The sequence below is a fragment of the Oncorhynchus keta genome, chromosome 10 (assembly GCF_023373465.1).
Source record: "Oncorhynchus keta strain PuntledgeMale-10-30-2019 chromosome 10, Oket_V2, whole genome shotgun sequence".
NCBI classification, from domain to species: Eukaryota; Metazoa; Chordata; class Actinopteri; order Salmoniformes; family Salmonidae; genus Oncorhynchus; species Oncorhynchus keta.
In genome coordinates this window covers 36,020,515-36,044,415 of record NC_068430.1, presented here as the reverse complement: position 1 = coordinate 36,044,415, position 23,901 = coordinate 36,020,515, and the positions used below count along the sequence as shown (strand labels likewise).

The following is a 23,901-nucleotide window of genomic DNA, read 5'->3' as shown; positions in this document are numbered from 1 at the left end:
AAGGGTTAATAATGTCCCTTTAAAATCACACACAAATACTTGCTGAATGTATGCAGTCCCACACAAGTGTATCATAGTCACTGCACGGTGGCTACTAGCACCGCCTTGCTCCACTGGCAGTTCCTCTGTTTTTGTCTGTGACTGTGCGTCATGTTGGGTAACTGTGTACCTCAGTGTTGTCACTGTTTCTGCCAGGGGGAATCTTCCTCACAGCCTTCTCCAGCACTCCCATCATCCCCTTATAGAACACCAGGAACGTCAGCCTAGAGAGAGAGGGACAAGAGAGAGAGAAAAAAAGAGGGGAACAAAGGCAAAAAGGGCACTCGTATGTAGAGGTCAGGAGATATAGTGGTAGTAGTACACACATATGTACCAGCATCTACCTGTTGAGAGTGGGCCAAGTTCTAGAGCTGGCATCTTTGGCTGAGTTGAGGAGCTCAGGGATGCCCTCTCCAGCTATCTCCTCCACCGCCTTCAGAACATCATCAGTGTGCTCCAGGTAAATACTACAGAGAAGGAGAGTGTAGAGGAGAGGAGGGAACTCAAACATCATGAACACCATGAATATTATCTTTCACCTTAAAGCTATTGGGAGCATGGCAATCACAATAGCAGTAGAAGAGCTGCAATAAATGAGGTTACAAGGCTGTTGGGACTCCCCTATAGAGTAAATTACCCTTTCCAGTGTTTGCAGACATGCCATGGCCACCTTAAAGGGATACTTAAAGGGATGTATCTACTTCCCCAGAGTGAGAAACCAGTGGATACCAGCTTTATGACTTGGTGTCCAGTACTAAAGGAAGTTAGAGGTAATTTTGTAAGCCAATGTTAACTAGCGCAATCACGAAATCAGTTAGCAATTGTGCTAGCGCTAGTTAGCAACTTCCACTCAATTGCACGCAGACATAAAAATGGCATCCACGAGTTAATCTGACTCTGGGGAAGTAGATAAAGGCCCTCATTGCCAAATCCACAACGTATACCTTTAATTTATTAATCTGCTCTACATGATCAGTGAATCCTTGTGAGACACACCTGAGGAGAGTTTGGAGAGTCTCGTTGTGTTTGGGTCCTTTCTCTCTGTCTCCGCTGGTAGTCACCCACTCCTGGCACAGGAACCGCCGGGCTAGGGTTGCTAGAGGGAGAGACCGTTCTATGCTGAACTGATCCTCATTGAAAATGCCACTTTTCAGAACATCAATAAATCTTCAGAATTCACTGGATTGTCATAGAATTGATCCTGATAAAGTCAATTTTACTGTTGCATCAATCATATAGAAATAGATGGAGTTTGTGTCTCACCAGTCTGCTCCCTGTATGTAGCCTGGTGCCCTCCTCTATCAGCCACAGTGCTAAGCAGCTGGGAGAGACAGAGAGCTATGCTGAGGCTAGGAACCGTGCTATGGAAGTTCAGCAGGTACTCAAAGCTGTGTCTGAAGACCAGAGATAGGGAGAACAGTTATACCATACTGTGCACACACACACACACCCAGAGCTGTCTGATCTGACAGGGAATGTTTCTCCACTCACTTTATGAGCTGGTCCATGGTCAGTTCAGGCCCTCCCTCCTTCAAGCGGTCAGCCAACACTCCCAGAGTCTTCTTCAGCAGGCCACGGTGCTCTGGCTGGGAGAAACCAGACCTGACAAGCAGAGACTAGTGTGATTCACAAGAACTACTGACACAACTGACAGGACCATAGGCTACAGCGACCAGATCCATAGAGAAGGAAAACCCTGTCCTGGAGAGACGGTGTGTACAGGTGTTGTTGCAGCCCACTAACACACCGGATTCCCAAATGTTGAATCAGGCAAAGTACATTCGGAAAGTATTCAGACTCCTACACTTTATCCATATTTTGTTACTTTACAGCCTTATTCTAAAATGGATTTAAAAAATGTTAAATCCTCATCAATCTACACAATAAAATTCAAGAAAATGATGTCATGGCTTTGCGAAGCTTCTGATAGGCTAATTGACATCATTTGAGTGAATTGGGGGTGTACCTGTGGGTGTATTTCAAGGGCTACCTTCAAACTCAGTGCATCTTTGCTTGACATCATGGGAAAATCAAAAGAAATCAGCCAAGACCTCAGGAAATAAATTATAGACCTCCACAAGTCTGGTTCATCCTTGGGAGCAATTTCCAAATGCCTGAAGGTACCACGTTCATCTGTACAAACAATAGTACGCAAGTATAAACACCATGGGACAACGCAGCCGTCATACCGCTCAGGAAGGAGATGTGTTCTGTCTCCTAGAGATGAACGTACTTTGGTGAGAAAAGTGCAAATCAATCTCAGAACAACAGCAAAGGACCTTGTGAAGATGCTGCAGAAAACCAGTACAAAAGTATCTATATCCACAGTAAAACGAGCCCTATATCGAAATAACCTGAAAGGCCGCTCAGCAAGGAAGAAGCCACTGCTCCAAAACCGCCATAAAAAAGCCAGACTACGGTTTGCAACTGAACATGGGGACAAAGATAGTACTTTTTGGAGAAATGTCCTCTGGTCTGATGAAACAAAGATACACATTTTTGGCCATAATGACCATCGTTATGTTTGGAGGAAGATGGGGGAGGCTTGCAAGCCGAAGATCACCATCCCAACCGTGAAGCACAGGGGTGGCAACATGTTGTGGGAGTGCTTTGCTGCAGGAGGGACTGGTGCACTCCACAAAATAGATGGCATCATGATGGAGGAAAATGATGTGGATATATTGAGGCAACATCTCAACACATCAGTCAGGAAGTTATAAAGCATGGTCACAACTGGGGCTTCCAAATGGACAATGACCCCAACCATACTTCCAAAGTTGTGGCAAAATGGCTTAAGGACAACAAAGTCAAGGTATTAGAGTGGCCATCACAAAGCACTGACCTCAAGCCTATAGAGAATGTGTGGGTAGAACTGAAAGTGTGTGAGCAAGGAGGCCTACAAACCTGACTCAGTTACACCCGCTTTGTTAGGAGGAATGGGACAGAATTCACCCAACTTATTGTGGGAAACTTGTGGAAGGCTACCGGAAACATTTGACCCAGGTTAAACAATTTAAAGATAAAGCTACCAAATACTAATTGAGTGTATGTAAACTTCTGATTCACTGGGAATGTCCACTGGGAATGTGATGAAAGAAAAGCTGAAATGAACAATTCTCTCTACTATTATTCTGACATTCCACATTCTTAAAATAAAGTGGTGATCCTAACTGACCTAAGACAGGGAATATTTGCTAGGATTAAATGTCAGGAATTGAGAAAACAGAGTTTAAATGCACTTGGCTTAGGTGTATGTAAACTTCTGACTTCAACGGTACATAAATATTCCAAGCCTTTTCCTATGATACTCAAAATTGAGCTCAGGTGCATCCTGTTTCCATTGATCATCCTTGAGATGTTTCTACAACTTGATTAGAGTCCACCTGTGGTAAATTCAATTGATTGGACATGATTTGGAAAGGCACACACCCGTCTATGATAAGGTCCCACAGTTGACAGTGCATGTCAGAGCAAAAACCAAGCCATGAGGTCGAAGGAATTGTCCATAGAACTCCGAAACAGGATTGTGTCGAGGCACAGATCTGGGGAAGGGTACCAAAACATGTCTGCAGCATTGAAGGTCCCAAAAGAACACAATGGCCTCCAACATTCGTAAATGGAAGAAGTTTGGAACCACCAAGACTCTTCCTAGAGCCGGCCGCCCAGCCAAACTGAACAATCGGGGGAGAAGGGCCTTAGTCAGGTGACTAAGAACTCTATGGTCACTCTGACAGAGCTCCAGAGTTCCTTTGTGGAGATGGGAGAACCTTCCAGAAGGACAAACATCTTGCAGCACTCCACCACTCATGCCTTTATGGTAGAGTAGCCAGATGGAAGCCACTCCTCAGTAAAAGGGGCATGACAGCCCAGTTGGATTTTACCAAAATGCACCTAAAGGACTCTCAGACCATGAGAAACAAGATTTTCTGGTCTGATGAAACCAAGATTGAACTCTTTGTCCTGAATGACAAACGTTATGTCTGGAGGAAACCTGGCACCATCCCTACGGTGAAGCAGTATCATGCTGTAGGGATGTTAGGAGACTAGTCAGGATCAAGGGAAAGATGAATGAAGTACAGAGAGATCCTTGATGAAAACCTGTTCAAGAGCGCTCAGGAACTGACTGGGGCTCTGAATGTCCTTGAGTGGCCCAGCCAGAGCCCGGACTTGAACCCGATCGAACATCTCTGGAGAGCCCTGAAAATAGCTGTGCTGCGATGTTCCCCATCCAATCATACCCAAGAAGACGCAAGGCTGTAATCTCTGCCAAAGATGCTTCAACAAAGTACAACAGAGTAAAGGGTCTGAATACTTGTGATCAGTTTTTTCTTAATGAATTTGAAAAAAAAAATCTTTAAAAAAATGTTTTTGCTTTGTCATTATGGGGTATTGTTTGTAGATTGATAAGGGAAAACTATTTAATCAATGTTGGAATAATGCTTTAACGTAACAAGATGTGAATAGTTCTTTCCGTTCCGGGCTGGAACAAAACAACACCAACCTCTCCGGGACCACAGTTGCCAAACCCTGAGTAATTGTCATTTTGTTGAAGGTGAGGCCCGGTGATGATACTGTCCTGAAAGGCAGGAGTGTGCAGGTGGTGTTGTGTCGAGGTGTGACTGACCAGCTGAAGGTGGTGTGTAGAACCTGTAGGAGGAGCTGGTAGGCTGAGGACAGCAGTTGATGCTCTCTCACATCCAGGCCTGAGGCGTCCACCACCCCCTGGTTCTCAGACTGAAGAGTCTGCACACAGCAGGAAAGTGTCACAAAGAGGGACACTACAAACAATGAGCTAAATGTGTGCCAGGCAAAATACATTTATACCTGGAAGTGATTGTGGCAGTTCTCCAGGTGGGTACAGAGGGTGGGCAGCAGCTGGACACAGCAGGCAGTGATGTCCTTAGGGCTCTTCTGCTGCAGGTGGGAGAAGCCCACGCTCTTGTCTGTTTTTCCCTGCAGCCAGGAGACAATGTGGAAAATGAAAGAGAAGCTTATGTTATGACTCACACAGTGTAGTGTGTGTGTGTGTGTGTGTGTGTGTGTGTGTGTGTGTGTGTGTGTGTGTGTGTGTGTGTGTGTGTGTGTGTGTGTGTGTGTGTCCGACCTTGAAGAATGGGACTCTTTTGGCAGGTGCAGCAGTCAGACTGAACTCCAGTTTGCGCCACATATCCTCCAGCAGGAAGACTAACTCTGCTGGGCCTAGCTGCACCTCCTCACGCACCTGCACAGGACCACAGCATCTCTTTACAGCACACGGAGACATTGGAGGGATTCTAACTAGTGTCGCTGGCTTTATTTGAATGTGTATGAGACACCTATAGGGTACACAGTTGGGGCCAATTTAGTGTTAACGGAGTCACGTCAGAGAAAATTGCCGAACACCTTTATTATCATTGTTCAATTCAGTCAATTCATTTCCATTAAACTCATTAAATTGGCATGGTGTTCAAATGGAATTAGAGCCCAACCCTGATGGTGTACCGTGTGTGTGATGTGTCCAGGCTCTGGACTGGGTGGTGTCCTACCTTGCTGTGAAGCTCACTGTCCAGCAGAGAGCGGGAGAGCAGGCCACACTGCAGCACACTGAGCACCTCCATGTCCAGCTCTCTGAAGAAGTGCCGGTAGGAAACCAGACTGACCCCAGGCCTAGTGGCCTCCTGAACCTTCTCCTTCTCTGCATCGTCCTGCAGGGTTAGAAGGAACACCAAAACATATAATTGAATTCCCTAGTAAAGAGAGTTCTGTAAGAGTCACATAATGTGACATAGGTGAGAGGTCAGAGGTCTGTGTGTGTTCACCTGCTGGGTCTCCTCTGCCTCTGTGCCCTCCTCCAGCTGACAGCTGTCTGCTGAGGGGTTCTTAGCAGGGGCTTTCCTCTTCTTACCAGTACCCTCTGCAAGACAACCACCACAATAAGTGTTGAATCTCATCTCAGGAAAAATCAAAAATAAATAATAATGATATTTTCCCTGGTCAGTATACAGAGTTGTCCCTTTTAGATTTGCTTACCTTTCTTTCCCTTCTTTGGAGCAGCAGAGGAGCTAGACACTGGAGCTCCCTCTGTACTCTCCCCATCAAAGTTGGCTAGAGGAGGGGCATAGCCAGGGGTTGCTGAAACAAAAAAAGCAGGAACGGTCAAATTAATGGAAACAAAAAAGCAGGGATTGTCAAATAAACAGACCATGGAATTTTCACATTTTCTAAAGCGTGTAAGATTGAAACATTATGATCAGAAAAGTGTTGATAAAACACGTGTGCAGTATAGTACCTGCCAAAGTCCTCTCCAATAGAGTCTGGAGGTAGGTGATGTTCTGAAGACGAGTCACCACCTTCATCTTCATCTCAGGGTCTTTCTGACTGCAGAATGCATTCACAACCTGTACACACACACACACACACACTCTCGCTAAAGGTCGGTGCGCAAAAATAAACTGACTTTGGCATATACAACACAAAGAAATCATATGGACTTCACAGCAAATATATGTATCTCGCTATAGACTAGAATTCTCTTGTCTAAGACAGATCTGTGGTAACCTCTCTAAACCAGTTGATGGTCTGGAATAGCAGGCCACAGAGGAACTCTCTCTCAGGCTTGGACAGGCTCTCTGACTTCTCCACCACATCCATGTCAGTCAAGATCAGAGGGCAGCCTGCAAACAGACACCCACACACACAGACTCCCATTAGAACCGCAAGAACCAGAGCAGATCTCATACACTTCCAGCAGGCCGCGTCGAAACACCATGCGTCTGCTGCCATGTAGCCATACATGATCTACAGTGCCTGAAGTGTTCTCACGTTCAAAAAGTACTTGTACACACAGAAAAAAAGAGGAGTATGAGAAGCACTGCTAAGGCACACAATAGTCGAATTTTGATAAACAGAAGCTGCTCTTTGGTAAAAGGGCTAAATTGGTTATCAAAAAGAAAGGAGGACCAAGGCACTCTTCATATAATTAAATAAAATGCATTTATATGTATGGCATGTTACATTTTAATGTTCAATGGAAACAAAGTTTTTAAAACTTCATTTCCATTGAACATGCCATACGAATAAAGGCATTTGAATTAATTATATGAAGAGTGCCTTGGTCCTCCTTTCTTTTTGAGTACTTGGACATAGTTCAGTAGACTTTTTGACCCAGTGAGAACCCGTTCATGTGTGTCCCTGCACCATCCGGATTCCTCCTCACCCAGTAGGGCATCGATCTCCTCCAGGTCTCCCTGGTGCTGCTGCTCCTCACACAGCCTGAGCAGCCGGAAGAACGGAGACAGGCACAGAGGAGACACTCGCCTACAAAACCACACATAGCAGAGAGAAATACACTGTTAAGATGCTCCACTTCAAAACATTCAATAACTATTGCTTTATCCATACCACATCACGATTCAACTCTGTATGGACATTCTGCATTGTTTTGCATTAGATAATCAAAATTGTAGCCAATGTAGTGTCTGACCTCTGGGTCTTGTTGTTCCCAGTCTGGCTCCACAGCTCCCCCTTGTGTTGGAGGTCATCAGACAGTAGTTGCAGCAGGTTGATAGCAATGCCTCCCTGACTCTCTTCATCATCCAGGTTGTACATCATACAGGCGGGGAAGGGGAAGGACCTAGGACATACAAGGGGAGGAAGAGAAGAAGGTAGGTTATTACTGGGACTTGGACCTGGTTACATGGTCAGGGAAACTGCCTACATAACACACTATTTACAAAATACACATTGATGCGTTTCTTGAAATGTCAAGACATCATATGTACAGTTCTGTAATGACTTGCTGCCAGCCGTATATAGGGGCAGTAGTGGGCAGTAGTGCACCACTCACCCAGTTATATCTGGTCCCAGATCCACCACAAAGTCTTCCTGGAAGTCCTCCAGCACACTCTTCCCTATCCAGGCCTGCGTGAACACACCAGATGCACAGTGGCAGGGTTAATTGCTACCCTTTTAAATATGGCAGTGTCCCAGAGTTGCCATAACATCTACAATAAAAAGGGTCCATTTGGTTTATAAAAAAGGTGAAGTATCGTTGAAAGAGGACCATAAAAGAGCTATAAAGTGTGTCTTGAGGGTTTATGTGAGAGGCAGACAGACCTGCACCAGAGGGTCCAGAGTGCAGGTGAGGACCAGGTTGGCTAGTTCATCATAGTAGAGAGCAGCAGCTTCAGGAGAGCTTTCACTGCACGACCGTACCAGCTCCAGCAGGGCCGTCACCTACACAGATAGGTCAGCACACACTTATGCATATAGAGTAGCACACACCATCCACTTACAGGCATTCTCCCAGCACCAGGAAAGGAAAACTCTTAAGAGTGCATCAGCCCTTCACTCAGACTGTACATAGACAGTGGTCCTGCCTATACCACTCACCTGTCTGTATGTCTCCTTGGGCAATGTGCCACCTTGAGAATCCTCCACTTTGGGCCTAGAGAGAGAAGACTCAGAATTTACAAAATGGATACTGAGGCACAATAAGTCTCCCCACTAAGTGGAAAAAATGAGAGGCATCGTTTCCACCAGGAGCTAACAGGATTGAGTCTGGTAAGTGCAGAGTGGATGTGAGAGGGCAGCAGTTTCTACCTGCTGGCCCCCATGCTGCCCACCACCATGACAGCACCGATGATGCCAATGCGCTTGTACTTGGGCACGGTGCTGGAGAGCTGCTTACGGACCACTATGTGCATGTCATCCTGAGAACAGAGACAGAGGAAGCAGATGTGGATATGTGGCATAATGAATGACACAGGGAGAAAGATACAAGCAATACAGGGAATAATGTACAGATAAAAACATGGCACCACATTACCTACCATCTCTGTGGTGTGGTTGTTTCACAGTACTGTCTTCAGTGTTGCTCCCATAGAAATTAAATAGGCCTATATATCCTTGATTGACCCACAGTGACCCTCACCTGGATGTGTGTGCCCTGCTGCTGCTGTCCGAAGGCCAGGCCACTGAGCAGGTGGAAGAGCCTGCGGATCTGCTGGGGAGTCAGGTTCTCCATGTAGTCCAGGATACCCTTCAGACACACACACACACACACACACCAGGGAGAGGTTAGTAACACCGACCCTGCTGAGGACAACTCTCAGTCAAATACAGAAGATAGATAGATGGCTTGTGATCAGTTGGAAATATGTCATGGGGACAGTTGAATCCTCACTTTGACAAAGACGGCATAGAGGGCCATCTCAGAGGGTTTCTCTGTCACCAGGCCACAAAGCAGCTCCAGAGCCACGTCCACCTCACCACCCACTCCACTGCAAACATGGGTCACCAGGGAGCCCACCACCTCCTAATAGAAAACAGAAATAACCATACTCCTGAACACTCACACAGAGAACAAGAACTGAAAACACTTTGACAATGGAAATGAGTACAAGTGAAGCATATTTTAGCCAGCACACATGCATAAAGACATCATTTCTACACACACGCACAGACCTGCTGGCAGTAGGAGTCAAAGGCAGTGAATGAGAGTCTGTACATGTGTCCACCGAAGGGCACCACACAAGGGTCAGGGGAACGCAGCAGACTCTGGGCCAGGGCCAAGATGGAGGGAAAGTAACCTCTCATCACCTAAACACACACAGCATCAGCACCACATTAACACCTCAGTCACACAGCTCATCTTAACCTCATACTACTTATTTTCTCAAAACGGCTTCCCTTTCCTCAGCCCCAGGTCCATCCCTCAGCTATATACCATAGGACATTCACTCACTGCTCTAGAATGTAGTAAATATGGGTCACTTCAAGAGAGCGCTACTAAATGAATGTCTAAACTTAGTTGTTTTCTTTGCCCCATGTCTTTATGAATCACATACAATTATTAATGGATTCTCTACAATATTAGAGCTTTAAAAACGCCCACATTAGTAGAAATCCACTTTTTCGAGCTGAAAGAGCTTACCCATGATGTTACACAACGATTTAAGTCAATAAATCATTGTTTTAGACAAAGTATGATATATTTGGGCTTGAAGAGACAAATCCGAAATGCCCATTTTGCAAATGCGGTGTCTTTTATTTGATGACAAATTATTTATTTTCAGCCTTATTTTGTTTCAGGCCTGGGTTTTATTTGAATGTTACCAACCACCAGCATGGCATTGTTTATACATCAGAAACAAATGCAATGTTATTCCTCTTTGTGACTGAGATGAGATGAGCCTTGTGTCCACCTGAGCCATGGAGCAAATAAAAATAGGACATTATCATAATCCATTGGATAATGATTCAAATTCCACTTTTTTTATTTTATTATTCTGTATATATATATATATATATATATATATATATATATATATATAGCCTTCGGAAAGTACTCAGACCCATCGACTTTTTCCAAAAATGTTTACATTAAACTTAAACAATTTTCCCTCAATCTACACACAATTATCCACAATGACAAAGCAAAACCAGGTGTTTAGAAATGTTTTCAAATTTATACATACATGACTGAAATGTCACATTTACATAAGCATTCCGACCCTTTACACTTTGTTGAAGCACCTTTGGCAGAGATTATAGTCTCGATTCTTCCTTGGTTTGACACTACAAGCTTGGCACACCTGTATTTGGGGAGTATCTCCCATTCTTCTCTGCAGATTCTCTCAAGCTCTGTCAGGTTGGATGGGGAGCGTCACTGCACAGCTATTTTCTGGTCTTTCCAGAGATGTTCAAGGCTCTGGCTGGGCCACTCAAGGACATTCAGAGACTTGTCGCAAAGTCACTTGTTGTCTTGGCTGTTTGCTTAGGGTTGTTGTCCTGTTGGAAGGTGAACCTTAGTCTCAGTCTGAGCGCTCTGGAGCAGGTTTCCATCAAGTATCTCTCTGTACGTTTCTCCGTTCATCTTTCCCTCGATCCTGTCCCTACCTCTGAAAAACATCCCCACAGCATGATGGTGCCACCACCATGCTTCACCGTAGCGATGGTGCCAGGTTTCCTCCAGACATAACGATTGTCATTCAGGACAAAGAGTTAAATCTTGGTTTCTTCAAACCAGAGAATCATGTTTTTCAATCGTCTGAGAGTCTTTAGGTGCCTTTTACTGAGAAGTGGCTTCGTCTGACCACCCTACCATAATGGCATGATTGACAACCATCCCTGCAGCACTCCACCAGAGTGGTATGTCAGAGTGACCATTAGGTTCTTGGTCACCTCCCTGACCAAGGCCCTTCTCCACTGATTACTCAGTTTGGCCGGGCGGCCGGCTCTAGGAAGAGTCTTGGTGGTTACAAACTTCTTTCATTTAAGAATAATGGAAGCCACTGTGTTCTTGGGAACCTTCAACGCTGTAGACATTTTTTGGTACTCTTCCCCAGATCTGTGCCTCAACACAATCCTGTCTCGGCGCTCAACGGAAATTCCTTCGACCTCATGGCTTTGTTAATGCACTGTCAACTGTGGGACCTTATATAGACAGGTGTGTGCGTTTTCAAATCACGTCCAATCAATTGAGTTTACGACAGGTGGACTCCAATCAAGCTGTAGAAACATCAAGGATGATCAATGGAAACAGGATACACCAGAGCTCAATTTCTAGTCTCAAACCAAAGGGTCTGAATACTTATGTAAATAAGATATGTTTACTTTTAATAAATGTGCAAACATTTCTAAAAACCCGTTTTCACTTTGTCATTATGGGGTATTGTGTGTAAATTAATGAGGAAAAAATGTATTTAATCACATTTTTGAAAAGGCTGAAACATAACAAAATGTGGAAAAGGTCAAGGGGTCTGAACTTCCTGAATACACCATCTCTGACCATTTTATAAATGGTATAATTGCATCACATGATAGCATTTTGCAAACCAGCTCCCCCCAAGACAGACGGTTTTGACTCCACTGCTTTGATCCACTGCTTTGATTGGTGTAGCGTTAGAAACTACAAGTGTCTATCCAGATAATGAAAAAGCATCCGCAAAATAAAACTCAAGGAATTTATAGTTAGATGCAATTTGCAGGGTGCATGACCATGAGCAAAGTCATTCTAGCCTATAAGTACATTTTCCCCTTTGAGAACCATGAGCACGGGCTAACTTGGCTTTGCTGTACCACAGCCGAAGCCTGCCAGCAGCCTAACGTTACCTACTAAAGGTTGCACCGTGTCCATTACAATGTAGAAAAACTCATACCAGCAATCTTTCAAAAGTTAACCATATTCACGGAACTTAATCTTATTCTTTCTAACTATTTATTCGGCAGATTCGCGGCCACAATTTATGAAAGATGCCAAAACTTTGGCGATAACAATAGATGGTGATGGCCTTCCTGTGGCCACAAAGTTGGAAGCATAGAATAGTCTAGAATGTCATTGTATGCTGTTGCATAAAGATTTCCCTTCGCTGGAACTAAGGGGCCTAACCCGACCCATGAAAAACAGCCCCAGACCATTATTCCGTCTCCATCAAACTTTACAGCTGGCACTATGCATTAGGGCAAATAGCGTTCTCCTTGCATCCGCCAAACCAAGATTAGTCCAACAGACTGCAAGATGGTGAAGTTTGAGTCATCATTCCAGAGATTGCGTTTCCACTGCTCCAGAGTCCAATGGCGGCGAGCTTTACACCACTCCAGCCGATGCTTGGCATTGCCCATGGTGATATTTGGCTTGTGTGCGGCTGCTCGGAAGTGGAAATTAATTTCATGAAGCTCCCGAAGAAACAGTGCTTCTGCTGACGTTGCTTCCAGAGGCAGTTTGGAACTCTGTAGTGAGTGCTGCAACTGAGAACAGAAGACTTTTACGCGCAATGAGCATCAGCACTCGGCGGTCCCGTTCTGTGAGCTCGTGTGGCCTACCACTTCGCAGCTGAGCCGCTGTCACTCCTAGACGTTTCCAATTCACAATAACAGCACTTACGGTTGACGAGGGCAGCTCTATCAGGGCACAAATTTGACGAACTGACTTGTTGGAAAGGTGGCATCCTATGACAGTGCAACGTTGAAAGTGACTGAGATCTTCAGAAAGGCCATTCTACTGTCAATGTTGGTCTATGGAGATTGCATGGCGGTGTGCTCGATTTTATAAGCCTGTCAGCGACGGGTATGGCTGAAATAGCCAAATCCACTAATTTGAAGGGGTGTCCACATACACTACCGTTTGGGGGTCACTTAGAAATGTCCTTGTACGTGTGTCAAGTACATTAGTTTCTAGTTTGAGAAACAGACGCCCCACAAGTCCTGAACTGGCAGCTTCATTAAATAGTACCCGCAAAGCACCAGTCTCAATGTCAACAGTGAAGAGGCGACTCCGGGATGCTGGCCTTCTAGGCAGAGTCTCCTCTTCCCTGTTGACGTTGAGACTGGGGTTTTGCGGGTACTATTTAATGAAGCTGCAAGTTGAGGACTTGTGAGCCGTCTGTTCCTCAAACTAGACACTCTAATGTACTTGTCCTCTTGCTCAGTTGTGCACCGGGGCCTACCACTCTCTCTTTCTATTCTGGTTAGAGCCAGTTTGCGCTATTCTGTGAAGGGAGTAGTACACAGCATTGTATGAGATCTTCAGCTTCTTTGCAATTTCTCGCATGGAATAGCCTTCATTGCTCAGAACAAGAATAGGACTGACGAGTTGCAGAAGAAAGTGCTTTGTTTCTGGCCATTTTGAGCCTGTAATTGAACTCACAAACGCTGACGGTCCAGATACTCAACTACTCTAAAGAAGGCCAGTTTTATTGCTTCTTTAAATCAGAACATTAATTTTCAACTGTGCTAACATAATTGCAAAAGGGTTTCCTAATGATCAATTACCTTTAAAAATTATAAACTTGGATTAGCTAGCACAACGTGCCATTGGAACACAGGAGTGATAGTTGCTGATAACGGGCCTCTGTACGCCTATGTAGATAGTCTATATAAAATCACCCGTTTCCAGCTACAATAGTAATTTACAACATTAACAAATGTCAACACTGTATTTCTGATCAATTTTATGTTATTTTAATGGACAAAAAAAAGTGCTTTTCTTAAAAAAAAAAGGACATTTCTAAGTCACCCCAACTTTTCAATGGTAGTGCATATACAGTTGAAGTCGGAAGTTTACATGCACTTAGGTTGGAGTCATAAAACTTGTTTTTCAACCACTTCACAAATGTATTGTTAACAAACTATAGTTTTAGCAAGTCGGTAAGGACATCTACTTTGTGCATGACAAGTCATTTCTCCAACAATTGTTTACAGATTATTTCACTGTATCACAATTCCAGTGGGTCAGAAGTTTATATACACTAAATTGACTGTGCCTTTAAATAGCTTGGAAATTCCTGAAAATTATGTCATGGCTTTAGAAGCTTCTGATACTGACATAATTTGAGTCAATGAGTACCTGTGGATGTATTTCAAGGCCTACCTTCTGTGCCTTTTTGCTTGACATCATGGGAAAATCAATAGAAACCAGCCAAGACCTCAGAAAATAATTGTAGACCTCCACAAGTCTGGTTCATCCTTGGGAGCAATTTCCAAACGCCTGAAGGTACCACATCTGTACAAACAATAGTACGCAAGTATAAACACCATGGGACCACGCAGCAGTCTACCGCTCAGGAAGGAGATGCGTTCTGTCTCCTAGAGATGAACGTACTTTGGCGCAAAAAGTGCAAATCAATCCCAGAACAACAACAAATGACCTTGTGAAGATGCTGGAGGAAACAGGTGCAAAAGTATCTATATCCACAGTAAAACGAGTCCTATATCGACATAACCTGACAGACCGCTCAGCAAGGAAGAAGCCACTGCTCCAAAACCGCCATAAAAAGTCAGACTACGGTTTGCAACTGCACATGGGGACAAAGGTCGTACTGTTTGGAGAAGTGTCCTCTGGTCTGATGAAACAAAAACAGAACTGTTTGGCCATAATGACCATCGTTATGTTTGGAGGAAAAAGGGGGAGGCTTGCAAGCCGAAGACCACCATCCCAACCGTGAAGCACGGGGCTGGCAGCATCATGTTGTGGGGGTGTTTTGCTGCAGGGGGGACTGGTGCACTTTACAAAATAGATGGCATCATGAGAAGGGAAAATTATGTAGATATATTGAAGCATCTCAAGACATCAGTCACGAAGTTAAAGCTTGTTCGCAAATGTGTCTTGCAAATGGATAATGACCCCAAGCATACTTCCAAAGTTGTGGCAAAATGGCTTAAGGACAACAATGTCAAGGTATTAGAGTGGCCATCACAAAGCCCTGACCTCAATCCCATAGAAAATGTGTGAGCAGAACTGAAAAGGCGTGTGTGAGCAAAGAGGCCTACAAACCTGACTCAGTTACACCAGCTCTGTCAGGAGGAATGGGCCAAAATTCACCCAACTTATTGTGGGAAGCTTGTGGAAGGCTACCTGAAATGTTTGACCCAAGTTAAACAATTTAAAGTCAATGTTACCAAATACTAATTGAGTGTATGTAAACTTCTGACCCACTGGGAATGTGATGAAGGAAATAAAAGCTGAAATAAATAATTCTCTACTATTATTCAGGCATTTTACATTATTAGAATAAAGTAGTGATCCTAACAGACCTGAGACAGAGAATTTGTACTCGGGTTAAATTTCAGGAATTGTGAAAAACTGAGTTTAAATGAATTTGGCTAAGGTGCATGTAAACTTCCGACTTCAACTGTAGATCATTAGAATACAAAGCACAAATTGGGCCTAAGAGATAAATCCATTTGGCCCAATTTTTGTTTTGTATTCCACGGATTTCATTTATAGAACAAGCCCACGTCATCACACACAAACCTGCAGCCACTAGCTTGTCAGTTGATGTTCAAAGTTAGCACCGTTCTGCCCTCGGACAGAGTTCTATTTAGCAGCGGCAATAGGGACAAGAATGGGGCTAAGGACAAGCTTCACTTAGAGACAGACAGGACTACTGTAACAGGACCTTCCCACCTGTGCATAGCCCCTGAACGTTTTCTGTAGCAGAGCCTCCTGGATTTGTCCTGCTCTCACTTTGACCTTCAGCACCCTCTCAGCTCCACGCCGGCTGTGGTTGGCATTGGTGGAGTGCAGGATGAACAGCACCAGCAGGTCAATGACCTGACCGACAGACACACAAATACACACGTGCACACAGGATCAACGAGTCATCTGCCAAGTACCAGCCCGTATGAAATTGTAGGAATAGAGAGGAGAATCCGAGAAAGAGGTGTCCGACTTACCTTGTGATCCTCTGCTGTGTCGACATTCTCTATAGCCTGCAGAACAACACAGGGAGAGTCACATGGTGAAATAGTAACTGGCTGTTGATATAACACTTGTAGAGTTTCCTATTCTCCCTACCTTAAGCCAGGCCTCAGAGGTGGTCTTCTGGAAGCGCACTGCAGACTTAATGCAATCCAACACCAAGGCAACACTGTCCTGGCTGCTGCTGGATGCTGAGGTGTTGGAGGACCTGATGGAAAAATGTGACCAGAAACAGCCTTGCCATTTAGAATAACTGTAAATATAAAATTCCACTAAAGGTAGTGCTATGTGGATTCATAACAGTATGCAATGGTGCTCTGCGGAGATTAGGAGGGTATTGGTGTTGGTGCAAAATGTCTCACTCGGTTGTCCCCTTGCTCTTCATGCGGCTCTGAGAAGCCTGCAGCACCGGAGGGAGAACACACAGCTCCAACTCCAGCTTCTTACGCAGGTCACACACCACCTGATACCCCACAGAGAACCCGGCACCACTCAGTGAGACCAATACACATCATCATCACTGCAGATTGTAGTCTGTAATGGAGAAACATTTTGTGTGGTGGTAATATAGAAACTTTGAGGCACTTTTCATTTGTTCTTGTTATTAGAAAGAGAAGTGCAAGACTACATGCAAGGACACCACTGTGTGTAACCTCTGACCTCTAGGGCGTCTGAGGAAGAGATGGAGTGTAGGATGAACTTCACCACCACAGGCAGGTCCTCCAGCTGGACAGCAGACAGGGTGGCAATGACAGACACACGTACCTGACACACAGGACCACAGGCGATTTAGGACAAAATGTACATTATGGGGTGTGCAATATTGTCTGTATTGTTTTAATGTATTGATTTTTGGTACAACTTTGTGGTAAAGGAGCACTTTGTCGATGCAAAACAAATGTGTGTGTAAATAGAAAATTACTGTCTCATCTAAGTTAGGACCATAGTTATTCATAAGACAGCTATTAGTCAACAAGCCACTTGAGGAAATTTCCTTAGGATAACTGTAGGTACATAGGACATCAGTCAACAGCATAACTGTTACACGGACAAATGATGTCAGTGTAATGAGTGAAATTGGCACGCCCTGACCATAGAGAGCCATTGTTTCTCTATGGTGAAGTGGGTCAGGGCATGACTGGGGGTGATCTAGTTTGTTTATTTCTATGTGGTGTTCTAGTTTGTTTTCTATGTTGGTGATTTGTATGATTCCCAATTTGGGGCAGCTTGTAATCATTGTCTCTAATTAGTAGCTGTTTTTCCCACTTGTGTTTATGGGATATTGTGTTTTGAGTTAGTGCACGTAGAAACTCTGTAGTCACGGTTCGTTGTTAGTTTATTGTTTATTTGTTTTTCTTTTGCTTAGTTTCACTTCCTAATAAATAATGTGGAACTCAGCAGCCGCTGCGCCTTGGTCCGACATTTATTCTAACGAACGTAACAGAAATACACCTTTGCATAAATAAGCCCTGAGCTGTGAACACATCATGAATAATTGAACAGATCCAACACAGTGTAATTCTACTCTTATTGACTCCCCAATGAGAGCTTTAGCCAGAAACAACAATAAATGGACTATAGACTATGAGTGTGTTTGTGTGTGTGTGTGTGTGTGTGTAGGGCTACCTCAGCCAACAGAGTAGAGCTCAGATTCAAGCTTGAGAAGGCATCCAGGATTGGCACAGTCAGCTGAGTGTTTTCCTGGAGTAAGGCGCTAAAGAGGAAAGGAGAGAAAGAATGGGGGTAGATACAGCAGATGTTCACATCACTGGGACTATCTTATCATGACATCACATATTACCACACAAGACTGCCTCTAACAGGGCTCCACCCACTTTAGCTCCCTGGCAATGTCACTGTGCTGGGAGTCCTCCAGGATCTCTGGCAGACTGGTGATGATGTCACACTGTATCTCAACCGACGCCACAGAAACCAGCTGCATCAGCTTACCTGCTAACTCCTATAGCGACAGGGTACAATTAGGTCAGAAGGAAGTCGGTCAAGTCCTGCTACTTAGTGGGAATATACAGGTGGAATAAGTGTAGACAATAGGTTAGATCTGCTGTCATAGTAATATGAGTACCTTGCTGTCTATGATTCTGTCCAACCACTTGAGCTGGTTGACAATAACACGAGGGATATTGAGACCATCCTCTCCGGCACTACAGGGAATAGAAAGGCAAATGTAAAGGGTAATTTGGTTAGAGTACAAGAAAATCTATATAGTCACCTTGTATGTGTAAGGCTACAAACAAAATGGTTGTTTTTTTTAAAGCACTTACCCATCAAACATGAACTCGGGAAGCTTCTCAAACAAAGTGTTGATTACCAAAACCTAGAACAAAAAGAAAAGAACATGTGGGTTTCAAAGTTCATACCAAGGAAAGACCTCACAGTTCAGACACTACTCAGGCCAGTGTGTTTTTGCATAGAGAGAGGCTGTCATACCTGCAGCATCTCGATCCCCAGCAGCATGCGCAGCAGACTCTCCTGAAATGAGCTGACAGAGCTGGACCACAGACAGGACACAAAGTGACACAATCATAACGACATTTATGTTTCCATTAAACAATTACAAAATGTTATACTGACACTAAGCAAAGGTTTAGAATTTGATGGCCCCCACAGAGAGCCAGGTACCATGGTATCCTTAGGGCTGTGTGGGATTACCTTGAGTCCCCATCGGCCAGGCGTGGTACACAGGGGAGGAGGCAGTTCCTGAACCTCTCAGGATCCTCAATGTGAGACTCCAGTCCTGTGATGAACTCCTGCACAATCTGTTGGCCTTCAAGGTTAGAAAATCAGGCACGCTTTATAGCCTTTACAATTTTTATTGTGGACTGTCCACTCTCGTCTCTAACATTAAGATTCAAAAATTCCAAACAGTCCCTACAAGTCAGATTTCTGAATAAACTTCATTTGGACATACTACCTCTTGTCCTCTGATTTCATCCTTCTCCCAGTGAAAATAGGAGTCAAAATACCCACAGGAAAGTATTATTAAACCAACTTCAAAATGCAGGTCTCAGTTTGTGGTTATCACAGTCTGTTTGCTCATCATCTAAGGCACATGCACAAAACGGAAGTACAAGCACACGATGCATGCCAACTAACCGAAGTCTTGCAGGTGTTTACATGGTTTTGAGCACGTACCAGGTGATCGAAATCCCAACGACAGTAACAGTGTTTTGAAAAGTTGGGTTAGTAATAGTTTCTTGTGGATATTTCTTCTCCATTTTCTACCCGAATAAGGACCAACCACACAAACAACCAATAGAGTACGTTCAAATGAAATGTTATTCAACATCCTGGATCGTCAAGCTCATGAAGGGACATGTTCCAAACAAAAGTATGGCATTAAACTCACTGTGTAACCATGGTGGTATCACAGCCTGATTTATTAGGCAACACGTTTTACAGAATGTACAATACCAAAGAGTATTTGAAACATTATACTCACACTGGGGTATCTAGGACTCTTTTTCAGACGTTGCTGCAGTCTCTTTTGGAAAACCACTTGGTCCACAGCTTACAAATCAATACAACTATGCATTATCCAACAATTGCCAGTTTAAAACAATAGTCAGTCAATATGTTGATGATGTTGGTGTGTGTCTTGCTTACCAATCTCATTGGATGTACTGCCCTGTCTCAAGATAACACCAGCCTCGTGCAGAAATTGGCCAAAGACTGAGTCAATACTGGTGTCCTCCTGAGCAGTGGTCTTGGACTGATGGCCAGTGGTCCTACTCTTCTTGGACTCTGAATGAAGGAGGGGAAAGAGCACGAATGAACTGACAGACAGTACATGTAGCGAGCTAGTTTGTGCATTGTACTCATGACATGAGACAGGTCAAAAACAAACACAGTCTGGTGGTTTGGTTTGTTTGGGAGCCTTACTTGACACATCTGGTGGTGCAGCACTTTCACTTTTGTCCACAGAGGAGCGTCTCTTCTTTCGCATCATCCTCTGTAAAATGTTACCACAGATAGAACAATGAGAAATATATTTCACCCGATGCATACATGTGAAGCATCTGCTTGGCGTTTCCCGAAGCCCACTGGCTGTGGAAGAAGTAACGAATGTTTCAATACCGTATTCTGTTCCCAAAACTAGAATTTGATATGAACAGAGTGGACTACGTTTTTTAGACTTTACCCTTTTTAAATTGCGTTGTTTAGGAGAGAAAACGTGAATTTAGTTAATGCGCACATCACATTGGAGGTGTTGCCAAATGGTAATATGCAGATGTATGCTAGAACGAGCCAATAGGATCTTGCTAGCTCGTTGTTGGCTCTGCCCACCTCCTTGTTTGTTATGCCCACTATGACTCATTTGTTCCCATTGGAAACGAAAGGTTGAGGTCTATCATGGCATTGTATGCATGTAAGAAAACTGTGGCAAGACATCAGTAGGTTTATAATTGAACACATTTATGAAGATTTTACACTATTGTGGAGAGATGTACTGTTTGGATTCTTTACATACAATAGAAATAAGCGGAATCATTTTTATGTAATTTCATTATTCTTTTGGCCAAATTTCATATACACAAAAGTAAATTTACAAAGAGAAAACCACATTTTCGTACCCTACAAAAATAAATTTAACTGTATTTTAAGACGGTTAAATGCTCTACTAACAAAAAAGCTGTTAGAATTGTAAGTATATGCATGTCCCTTAAGGTCCTTGTGTAATTGTAATGTGATATTGTACCCCCTAACTCGATTGTCTATTGTTTGTAATATATGTATGCTTGTGTTCCCTCGTGTGCTTTATGTATTGATTTTTTTTGTTTGTTTAATAATAATAATAAAAATAATAAAAAAAAGGTTGAGGTCTATCTTGGTTTAGTTCTTTTTTGTAATCGTTGACGTTACTGTATCAGACAGGGCGGGTTCACGTCAAAGGGCGTGTAAGCTTGCTAAATGTACCTGTTCAGACACAGGCTAAAAGCCACTTGATGATGACATGACGCTGAAATTCATGGTTAGCAGGCCATTTTACAGCCTGCAATGTTACTGGCGCAAGTTGCCCTCGAGGGCTTCCCGAGCGGCGCTACGGTCTGAGGCCCTGCATCTCAGTGTTAATTAAGAGGAGTCACTAAAGACTCTGGTTCGATTCCAAGGTGTGTCACAACGCACAATTTGCAATGTGTCGTCCGGGTAGACCTTCATTGTCAATTAGAATGTGTTCTTAACTGACTTGCCTAGTTAAAAATGTTCAATAAAAATAAGTAGCTAACATTGTTAGGTTGAGAAATTGGCTAGGTGACTACTGCTACTTACGTTAACTGTTTAACTTGAAATATTGTTCGAGTGGATTGTCACGGAAGCGTGGCCTACATCAAGTACTTTATTTTACTCACTTAGCTAGGAAGAATAGCAAAGAATGAAACTTACTGTACGAACTGGTGAACGAAACTGTTGTCAAAGTACAGGACAGATTCCCGCGCGTGTTTTGCATTGAGGGATCTTCTAGAAAGTCTAGACAGTGGCGATAGCAAAATCTGTGAAACACATGGCTGGGACTGGATTTAGACACCCAGGAGGTGTCATTATTTGTATTGTCTTAAATGATTCATGAACATTGTTATTTGTTCTGGATAAGACATGCTTATGCCATTTTAATTATACAACATTATCCCCCCAAAATGTAGACTTTCCCTAAAATGTTCAGGAAGTACCTCCCATTTCCCTGTTGAGTACCCTGGGCGGTACTGATTCATTACGCCGATTCTGTTGCAAAACGTTTCTAAAACAGAAGCAAACTGAACGAAACGAGGAGGAACCTACCTAAATTTGTCCAATAGAAACTCTCGTTTTCGTTGCAAAACGCAACTGTTTGGACTAATGAGCACACCCGTTGTATAAAAGGTCCAGCAACATTCCTGTTTAGCAGACAGAAAAGCGTGATTGATGTCTATCAGCAACATGTCTGGAAGTGAGTTCTACAACATGACCGCAAAGCTTATTTCAGGAGATTTTTTTAAATTCTCGTCACTTGGCGGTAAAGTGGTGCTGATCGAGAATGTGGCGTCTCTCTGAGGTACTACCACCAGGGATTACACCCAGCTGAACGAGCTCCATGAACGGTACGCCGACAAGGGTCTCGTGATTCTGGGGGTTCCCTGCAATCAATTTGGACATCAGGTAAATCCTGGGGGGATGGATTTCTCAACACTTAATTAATATAGGGTAATGTAACTTTCTTGATCATAGCTCATCATCAATGCAAACGTGGCAGGTGCAGACCAGACTGCTCTGACCGGTTGGTAGTTTGAGTGTGGTGGGCAGGTGGAGCACAAATGAATCTGTTCTTGCTGTGGTTCAATAAACCTGTGAGTGACCTGGTACTATTTGGACATTGTCCCACGCCAGGTTCTATAGTCCTCAATCCAAAAATGAAGGGGAAAGAACATGTGGGGTTCTTTGGTTTATTGAGGGTTCTGGTTATGACTGGACAAGGGACTCATTTTGATAGACCACTTGAGGTCAAACATCGAACTTTGCCTGTACATATTACATTCTTCCCACAATCTACTCCTGCAGGAGAACTGCAATAACGAAGAGATTCTGATGTCCTTGAAGTATGTCCGACCGGGAAATGGCTTTGAGCCCAACTTCCAGCTCCTTGAGAAAGTGGATGTGAACGGGAAGCACGCCCACCCCCTGTTTGTGTACCTCAAGGAGAAGCTGCAGTTCCCAAGCGACGATCCCACGGCCTTAATGAACGACCCTAAATGCATCATCTGGAGTCCCGTTGGCAGGAATGACATCGCCTGGAACTTTGAGAAGTTTCTCATTGGGCCAGACGGAGAGCCATTCAAACGCTACAGCAGGAGATTCCCGACCATCGACATTGAGAGTGACATCAAGAAGCTTCTCAACACGGCAAACTAACCCGTCCCAGTGTTGGTCACACAGAGGCAATGGGGAGGAGTAGAAACCATGCCAATGTGGGTGTGATATGCATTTCAAAGTATAAAGTATTGATGCCTTGCATGTATGGGCACACCTTGGAAAATGTCCTTGGCTGTAACTCAAAAGGCAACAGTTGGAATTTCAACAGCTTACTGTTCAATAAATACTTCCTCCTCTTTACAAGCTCTGTGTGACCACAGCACCCATTATAATTTTTAAATCATGTACCGTGCTCTCCTGTGCAAAATGCGACTGTGTTCTGAACTTTTATTAAATGAAGCCATCCTTTGAAACCATGCCTTTTGTGAGGGGGATATCTGATGAAATATAAAAGTCTTAACATAACAGTTGCATTGGGCCCATGTAAAGCATGACTGTCTTAATGTAACAAGTTGACCAAATAAATGTTTTTACCAAGAATCTTTGTATTCTTGTCAGTCTTCATAGTATTTTACAGGAGTTTGGTGTGCGTAATGCTTAGGTCCAATGTGAAAGTTTGGCAACAATATGGTGTAGGGTGAGGTTTCCTTTAGATGATAATCTCGGGTCAGTTTTGTATTTCTCACACTAATAGTTAAGTTGAGCATGGGGAAGATGATTCTAGATTTGAACACCAGAGCCAAACATGCTGAAAGAGGGATTTTTCAGAATAGTGAAAGTAGCCAAAACAAGAAGTGCAAGTCATTCTGACCAGCAAAATCAGGTTCTACAGTGAATAACTTCCATCTGAATTGAGACTGGACTTGTAAGTGTTTCAC

At 43.7% G+C, this 23,901-nt stretch overlaps 1 protein-coding gene and 1 pseudogene across 4 annotated transcripts in view; one reads left to right on the top strand and one right to left on the bottom strand.

Moving 5' to 3' along the window:
* fancd2 (FA complementation group D2) overlaps positions 1–21,821 on the bottom strand; it is a 28,443-nt gene extending 6,622 nt beyond the window's left edge. Inside the window, exons 1-37 of one of the 4 annotated variants that reach the window (XM_035777840.2) lie at positions 21,623–21,821; positions 20,120–20,189; positions 19,844–19,981; positions 19,680–19,747; positions 18,890–18,996; positions 18,668–18,728; positions 18,502–18,554; positions 18,303–18,381; positions 18,055–18,179; positions 17,846–17,933; positions 16,880–16,984; positions 16,582–16,682; positions 16,316–16,427; positions 16,195–16,230; positions 15,926–16,072; positions 9,484–9,618; positions 9,203–9,334; positions 8,951–9,058; positions 8,620–8,729; positions 8,410–8,464; positions 8,134–8,253; positions 7,865–7,938; positions 7,502–7,651; positions 7,235–7,335; positions 6,577–6,692; positions 6,308–6,416; positions 6,049–6,150; positions 5,838–5,932; positions 5,565–5,723; positions 5,144–5,260; positions 4,864–4,992; positions 4,664–4,782; positions 1,531–1,641; positions 1,303–1,433; positions 1,036–1,135; positions 384–506; positions 170–263 (exon numbers count right to left, since the gene is read on the bottom strand). In XM_035777840.2, coding sequence (XP_035633733.1) covers positions 170–263; positions 384–506; positions 1,036–1,135; positions 1,303–1,433; positions 1,531–1,641; positions 4,664–4,782; positions 4,864–4,992; positions 5,144–5,260; positions 5,565–5,723; positions 5,838–5,932; positions 6,049–6,150; positions 6,308–6,416; positions 6,577–6,692; positions 7,235–7,335; positions 7,502–7,651; positions 7,865–7,938; positions 8,134–8,253; positions 8,410–8,464; positions 8,620–8,729; positions 8,951–9,058; positions 9,203–9,334; positions 9,484–9,618; positions 15,926–16,072; positions 16,195–16,230; positions 16,316–16,427; positions 16,582–16,682; positions 16,880–16,984; positions 17,846–17,933; positions 18,055–18,179; positions 18,303–18,381; positions 18,502–18,554; positions 18,668–18,728; positions 18,890–18,996; positions 19,680–19,747; positions 19,844–19,981; positions 20,120–20,186 — 3,777 coding nt within the window. In that variant the 5' untranslated portion in view covers positions 20,187–20,189; positions 21,623–21,821. Of the gene's footprint in view, positions 1–169; positions 264–383; positions 507–1,035; positions 1,136–1,302; positions 1,434–1,530; positions 1,642–4,663; positions 4,783–4,863; positions 4,993–5,143; positions 5,261–5,564; positions 5,724–5,837; positions 5,933–6,048; positions 6,151–6,307; positions 6,417–6,576; positions 6,693–7,234; positions 7,336–7,501; positions 7,652–7,864; positions 7,939–8,133; positions 8,254–8,409; positions 8,465–8,619; positions 8,730–8,950; positions 9,059–9,202; positions 9,335–9,483; positions 9,619–15,925; positions 16,073–16,194; positions 16,231–16,315; positions 16,428–16,581; positions 16,683–16,879; positions 16,985–17,845; positions 17,934–18,054; positions 18,180–18,302; positions 18,382–18,501; positions 18,555–18,667; positions 18,729–18,889; positions 19,005–19,679; positions 19,748–19,843; positions 19,982–20,119; positions 20,190–20,378; positions 20,438–21,508 lie in introns of those variants that run through there. The other 3 variants (XM_035777841.2, XM_035777843.2, XM_035777844.2) reach the window with 3 other exon arrangements.
* A 168-nt stretch (positions 21,822–21,989) lies between these two features.
* On the top strand, positions 21,990–23,563 carry LOC118388614 (glutathione peroxidase 2-like; annotated as a pseudogene).
* The last annotated feature ends 338 nt before the right edge of the window (positions 23,564–23,901 follow it).